Source organism: Rutidosis leptorrhynchoides, chromosome 1 (genome assembly GCF_046630445.1).
Source record: "Rutidosis leptorrhynchoides isolate AG116_Rl617_1_P2 chromosome 1, CSIRO_AGI_Rlap_v1, whole genome shotgun sequence".
In the NCBI taxonomy this organism is placed as follows: Eukaryota; Viridiplantae; Streptophyta; class Magnoliopsida; order Asterales; family Asteraceae; genus Rutidosis; species Rutidosis leptorrhynchoides.
The window spans coordinates 476,770,245-476,778,092 of record NC_092333.1 but is presented as its reverse complement, the minus strand read 5'-3'; the positions used below and the strand labels follow the sequence as shown (position 1 = coordinate 476,778,092).

Here is a 7,848-nt window from a genome sequence, read left to right as displayed (position 1 = left end):
AGAATCTAAACAAAATTCGTCCCAAGTTTTATTACTCATTCCACCTCAGTCACCCATTTTTGGTCAACATCCGAGTACTCCCGTAGATGCCGAGTACTCCCCAAAAAGTGCTAACCAAGTACTCTCTGAGTCGCGAGTTCTACAACCTTTAATTAACTTTATTATCTACATCTTATCAATAATTTTACACTATTATGTGATTTTAGGTTCCACAAGTTATAGATACATTATGGAAACTTTAGACAAGGGACATGCTGCCTGCAGTTTGGTTTAGATTTAGCAGAAAAGGCTGTGACGTGGAAGTTAAATATCTCGAAGACTGCAAGTTATTAGGAAAGTGTGAGATGAGTGAAGTTGATCTGGCCTTAAAACGATTTCGAATCAAGTATCCAGACGCTGTTCGGGAATCAGCTGTAAGAAGGATACTTCGAGGGGTTGCAGCTCATCATACTGTTTGTTTACCTCTTTGGAAATCGTTTATCGAAGAGTTATTTTCAAGAGGGCTGGTTAAAGTTGTTTTTGCTACTGAAACACTTGCTGCAGGTATCAACATGCCTGCACGAATGGCCGTTATTTCGCCACTTAGTAAAGGGAGTGAAAGTGGACGGGTTAACTTGAGCCCGAATGAGTTGCTTCAAATGGCGGGTCGGGCTGGACGTAGAGGTATATATAGATAACTGTAGTGACCTGAACTTTTCCATGTTTATATATATTAATTGAGATTGATATTTACATGATTAAATGTTTCCAACATGTTAAGCAATCAAACTTTTTAAGACTTGATTAATTGAAATATGTTTCATATAGACAATTGACCACCCAAGTTGACCGGTGATTCACGAACTTTAAAACTTGTAAAAACTATATGATGACATATATATGGATATATATATATAGTTAACATGATACTATGATAAGTAAACATATCATTAAGTATATTAACAATGAACTACATATGTAAAAACAAGACTACTAACTTAATGATTTTTAAACGAGACATATATGTAACGATTATCGTTGTAAAGACATTTAATGTATATATATATCATATTAAGATATATTCATACATGATAATATCATGATAATATAATAATTTAAAATCTCATTTGATATTATAAACATTGGGTTAACAACATTTAACAAGATCGTTAACCTAAAGGTTTCAAAACAACACTTACATGTAACGACTAACGATGACTTAACGACTCGGTTAAAATGTATATACATGTAGTGTTTTAATATGTATTTATACACTTTTGAAAGACTTCAATACACTTATCAAAATACTTCTACTTAACAAAAATGCTTACAATTACATCCTCGTTCAGTTTCATCAACAATTCTACTCGTATGCACCCGTATTCGTACTCGTACAATACACAGCTTTTAGATGTATGTACTATTGGTATATACACTCCAATGATCAGCTCTTAGCGGCCCATGGGAGTCACCTAACACATGTGGGAACCATCATTTGGCAACTAGCATGAAATATCTCATAAAATAATAAAAATATGAGTAATCATTCATGACTTATTTACATGAAAACAAAATTACATATCCTTTATATCTAATCCATACACCAACGACCAAAAACACCTACAAACACTTTCATTCTTCAATTTTCTTCATCTAATTGATCTCTCTCAAGTTCTATCTTCAAGTTCTAAGTGTTCTTCATAAATTCTACAAGTTCTAGTTACATAAAATCAAGAATACTTTCAAGTTTGCTAGCTCACTTCCAATCTTGTAAGGTGATCATCCAACCTCAAGAAATCTTTGTTTCTTACAGTAGGTTATCATTCTAATACAAGGTAATAATCATATTCAAACTTTGGTTCAATTTCTATAACTATAACAATCTTATTTCAAGTGATGATCTTACTTGAACTTGTTTTCGTGTCATGACTCTGCTTCAAGAACTTCGAGCCATCCAAGGATCCGTCGAAGCTAGATCCATTTTTTTTTTCCAGTAGGTTTATCCAAGGAACTTAAGGTAGTAATGATGTTCATAACATCATTCGATTCATACATATAAAGCTATCTTATTCGAAGGTTTAAACTTGTAATCACTAGAACATAGTTTAGTTAATTCTAAACTTGTTCGCAAACAAAAGTTAATCCTTCTAACTTGACTTTTAAAATCAACTAAACACATGTTCTATATCTATATGATATGCTAACTTAATGATTTAAAACCTGGAAACACGAAAAACACCGTAAAACCGGATTTACGCCGTCGTAGTAACACCGCGGGCTGTTTTGGGTTAGTTAATTAAAAACTATGATAAAATTTGATTTAAAATTTGTTATTCTGAGAAAATGATTTTTATTATGAACATGAAACTATATCCAAAAATTATGGTTAAACTCAAAGTGGAAGTATGTTTTCTAAAATGGTCATCTAGACGTCGTTCTTTCGACTGAAATGACTACCTTTACAAAAACGACTTGTAACTTATTTTTTCGACTATAAACCTATACTTTTTCTGTTTAGATTCATAAAATAGAGTTCAATATGAAACCATAGCAATTTGATTCACTCAAAACGGATTTAAAATGAAGAAGTTATGGGTAAAACAAGATTGGATAATTTTTCTCATTTTAGCTACGTGAAAATTGGTAACAAATCTATTCCAACCATAACTTAATCAACTTGTATTGTATATTATGTAATCTTGAGATACCATAGACACGTATACAATGTTTCGACCTATCATGTCGACACATCTATATATATTTCGGAACAACCATAGACACTCTATATGTGAATGTTGGAGTTAGCTATACAGGGTTGAGGTTGATTCCAAAATATATATAGTTTGAGTTGTGATCAATACTGAGATACGTATACACTGGGTCATGGATTGATTCAAGATAATATTTATCGATTTATTTCTGTACATCTAACTGTGGACAACTAGTTGTAGGTTACTAACGAGGACAGCTGACTTAATAAACTTAAAACATCAAAATATATTAAAAGTGTTGTAAATATATTTTGAACATACTTTGATATACATGTATATATTGTTATAGGTTCGTGAATCAACCAGTGGCCAAGTCTTACTTCCCGACGAAGTAAAAATCTGTGAAAGTGAGTTATAGTACCACTTTTAAAATCTAATATTTTTGGGATGAGAATACATGCAGGTTTTATAAATGATTTACAAAATAGACACAAGTACGTGAAACTACATTCTATAGTTGAATTATCGAAATCGAATATGCCCCTTTTTATTAAGTCTGGTAATCTAAGAATTAGGGAACAGACACCCTAATTGACGCGAATCCTAAAGATAGATCTATTGGGCTTAACAAACCCCATCCAAAGTACCGGATGCTTTAGTACTTCGAAATTTATATCATATCCGAAGGGTGTCCCGGAATGATGGGGATATTCTTATATATGCATCTTGTTAATGTCGGTTACCAGGTGTTCACCATATGAATGATTTTTATCTCTATGTATGGGATGTGTATTGAAATATGAAATCTTGTGGTCTATTGTTACGATTTTATATATATAGGTTAAACCTATAACTCACCAACATTTTTGTTGACGTTTTAAGCATGTTTATTCTCAGGTGATTATTAAGAGCTTCCGCTGTCGCATACTTAAATAAGGACAAGATTTGGAGTCCATGCTTGTATGATATTGTGTAAAAACTGCATTCAAGAAACTTATTTTGTTGTAACATATTTGTATTGTAAACCATTATGTAATGGTCGTGTGTAAACAGGATATTTTAGATTATCATTATTTGATAATCTACGTAAAGCTTTTTAAAACCTTTATCTATGAAATAAAGGTTATGGTTTGTTTTAAAAATGAATGCAGTCTTTGAAAAACGTCTCATATAGAGGTCAAAACCTCGCAACGAAATCAATTAATATGGAACGTTTTTAATCAATAAGAACGGGACATTTCAATAGTAAGGGTATGTCAAATCTTCTACAAACAAAGCTGGTAAACATACATGTGCTGTACACTGACTGATCATGTTAGTTTATCATCTACCTTTTTAATTATCAACAGTTGGTAAACAACACATTTTAAGGTATTTCCATTAATGCTACTAAGTCACTAACAATATGCATTATATCCAATTAAAGAAACAATAAAATACCATAGTAATATTTACTACTGTACATGATCATTTTGTTTATATGGAATTAAATTTTTCAACGAACGTCCCTGTTCTATGGTAGATTATGCTTTTTTTGGTAGTTTTATTAATTTGTGTTTCTACTGTATGTCATTTATGATGAATTGGGTGTCTATTTTGTTTTTTATGGGACCAGACTTCGTAAGTAATTAATCTCCTAAAAATTATTTTAATCAGGTATGTGTATTACATTCATTTAATAGTGGCAAAATGGGCAGGTTGGATGTTTTGGTTAACGAGTCAAAATAAGTACTTTCTCTACAAGGTGTTTGGTTTGAGTCGACTCATAACACATTTGTGGTGTTCGTAAAAATTATCAGTTGCATAAAATTGTTGAGCGTATAGAAGTGCATCAGTTTGCCCAGTTCGACTTATTTACTAAAATGGATCAAGTTTTGGTCATATTCATCTCTAAATGAGTTACGTCACTCTATTCCACCCGTTTTGCCATGTTTACCAGTCACATTTATCTTCTCATTCAGCATTTGGAACAATAAAATCAGAAAAGTGTTGTATCAAAACTTGTGATATATAATGGTATTATTGGTATTTTGATACAACATTTTACGTTTCGATTTAGTTTAATTATAAGTCCCACGTGCAACACACGGGCTCTTAGTCTTTTGATCTTTGAACCTCATGAAGATAGAAACCACTTGGTTGTAGTGGTAACCTTAAGTTACGAGCCTAACGAATGAGACAAAATTTGTGGACAATTGAGATTCATCAATTCCAGATCATTTTAAATTGCAATTTATGGTATATCCATATGTTACACAAGTGATAAAAGACGTTCGATTGCGTACTTTATGTATAACGCATACAATCTGTAACGACATTAACGTATTAGTATACTAATTTATTAAGTCACCGTGCAACGCACGGGATCTTAAAGCTATACATATATATGTTGTTAATGTATATCATTAACAATGTAGATGTTAAATGCATTAGTAAAGATAATTTTATTTCGTAATTCCGAGTTTTAAAGCAACCGTGCAACGCACGGGCTATTAAAGCTAGTATAACCATAAAGATGAGAAGTTAGTTAATTCACTTAATTCACTATCTCTATTGATTATTTACTTTTTAGGAAAGTTACAAACTAACTAATAATAACTAATAAGATATTCATGTACAATGCAGTATAGCAAATAACAAATGATGTAGTTTACTTTATTTTAAAAATAAATACGAAATTTTGAATTGTTGAGTGTGTTTGGCTTAGATACATTGAAATTTGGATATTATCTTACAGGTTGATACTAAATGCATACGATATGAATGTGTTTGATATTGTTTAATTCGCACATGTTTTATCTATATTTTAATGGTAATATCGAGCTCATTTAGATTTCATTTGAGTCGATTTCAAGAACTTTTGTTACTATTTTTATTGTGAAATTGATTTTGGGTGATATTGTGGAAGAATAATGAAATTAAGCGAAAGTTATTGTTATTGCAAAATTATTCGCGCTTCTTACTCATACAACTTCGGATTAAAGTGATTCAGATTCTAGAACTTTGTATTTCAAAAGGCTACAACTTCTATTTAGATGATTTACAGAGATTCTGCACGAGCGGTTGGCTAGGATGCTAGTACCCATCTAATCAGAAGCTATGTTAAAATGCGATGCGGATAGTATTGGGTACCCCATAATTCAAACCGGGTCAGATAACACATTCAGAGTTCACGTAGTATTGGGCTAGTAATTTCTTTTGACAAACTTCTTTTTGTTATCATCATTCAGTCGTTATCTGGGCCACTTTTAATCATTATAACCTAATGAAGACTAAAAAATGAGAGTTGGCAGTTTTTGGCATAGAAATTTCTAGACAACCTCTTGGGTTAGCACAAACACACACATCTATCAATTGGAGAAGGGGGTTACAAAAAGAGAATAACCATGCGACATTGGTTGTGTAGAAAATTATAAACGACTAAAGATAAACATTCCAATAACAGAAAATTAATATTATTAATTATCAAGAACAAGTAACAATAATCCAAGCTCTCACAAAATACACAAACTCACAATCCTTAATACAGAACAAGAAAAGAGATTATAAAGGCATCATAACAGTTACAATATCAAGATGATACTTACGAACTCACAAACCCTAATTTGGGGTTACATATATGAATCAGAGAGAAAAAAAATGAGAGAGTGAGAAAGAGAGAGCGATGGATGATTTCTCGATGAATGAGAAATAGACCTTTAACCTGAAACTCAACATTTCAGTTAGATCACAACCAAAACATAATAAAGATGAGATTGATTAAGCTATAATTTCAACACCTTCCTTCAATCTTATCCTTGTAATATTTAAACAACCTAGCTTATCACATAACAACTTGTGTTGATCTATGGGCAACCCTTTTGTAAACACATATCTGCAACTTGTTAAGTTGAATCTACAAACTTAATTTTAATTAACCCATGCATACATTTTTCCATAACAATATAAAGATCAATTTCATAGTGTTTTGACATATCATGAAAGACATGATTTAAAGCAAGAAGAAGTGCAGATTTGTTGTCACATAACAATTTTAGAGGAATAAGATTAGAAACACTCATATGACACTTTTAAAATCCATATTATTACACACGTTGTAGATGCTAAAGATCTATATTCAGACTCGGTAGAAGGCCTGGAAACAATAGGCTGTTTTTTGCTTTTTCAGGAAATTAAGGACCACAAAAGAAGATACAAAAACCAGTAACAAACCTTCTATTCACTAGAAGCTTACCCCAACAGCATCAAAAAAGAAAATAAAGAAAACATACCTGAAGACTTAGTAATTATAAACACTAGTTTCAGGAGAACCTTTCAAATACCTTAGTACTCTACAAGCAACATAAACATGAGATTGTAAAGAAGCAGGCATATGCTAACTAAATGTTTGAACAGAATAAGAAATATCAGGTCTAGTGGAGTTATGTCAAGAGTTTACCAATTTAATTTTGATACTCAGTAATATTTGGTAAAGAAAATTATAATTATCAGAAGCATCAGAAGCAAGAACAGTGTTTATCTCCAAAGCAGTATTCATGGATTTATAGCAAGCATGCCAAATTCAGGAAGTAATACTAAACAAAGTTTCCTTTGAGATAGACACAAACATTTTTCATTTTAGTATCCTCAAGTCCGAGAAAACATACACTAAAAGAGCAACCTCACTATTACAGTTTCCAGTTATAACAACATACACTAAAAGCTTTTATCATAAATTTTGATTTCAAAAAGCTTTTAACTTTATCAACCTCACTATTACAGTTTCCAGTTATAACAACATACACTAAAAGAGCAAAAAAAACACACTTTTAGTAAATAAAGTATAAAGAGAATAATCAATTAGGCTTTGTTTAAAACCATATTCAACAAGGGCAGAAGTCAACTCAACATTCTCCATTATTGGAGCTTGTTTAAGACCATAAAGTACTTAGTTAACTTGCAAACTTTATTATCATTTTATTTATTATAGCTTTGAGGGATACTCATAAAACATATTCATTTAAATCCCTGTACGGAAAAACGTTGTTCATATCAAGTTGAAAACAACACCGATTATTCTGAATAGATAAAGCAAGTAAGCATCTAACAGTCACCATATTAACAACAGGAGAAAAAATCTCATCAAAGTCAATACCCTCCATTTGACTAAACCATTTAG

General features: G+C 31.5%; 1 protein-coding gene across 1 annotated transcript; it reads left to right on the top strand.

Annotated features, from left to right (window-relative positions):
* Positions 1-251: 251 nt before the first annotated feature.
* LOC139839791 (DExH-box ATP-dependent RNA helicase DExH15 chloroplastic-like) lies at positions 252-7,262 on the top strand. The gene is made up of 2 exons (XM_071829953.1): positions 252-663; positions 7,150-7,262. Exons 1-2 carry the CDS (start codon positions 252-254, stop codon positions 7,260-7,262), a joined length of 525 nt encoding a protein of 174 aa, XP_071686054.1.
* Positions 7,263-7,848: the final 586 nt, after the last annotated feature.

Coding starts and splice junctions, on each gene's coding strand:
- LOC139839791 (XM_071829953.1), top strand. CDS start 252: ATGCTGCCTGCAGTTTGGTTTAGATTTAGCAGAAAAGGCTGTGACGTG. Junction 664..7,149: donor GGGTCGGGCTGGACGTAGAG/GTATATATAGAT, acceptor TTTGATACTCAG/TAATATTTGGTAAAGAAAAT.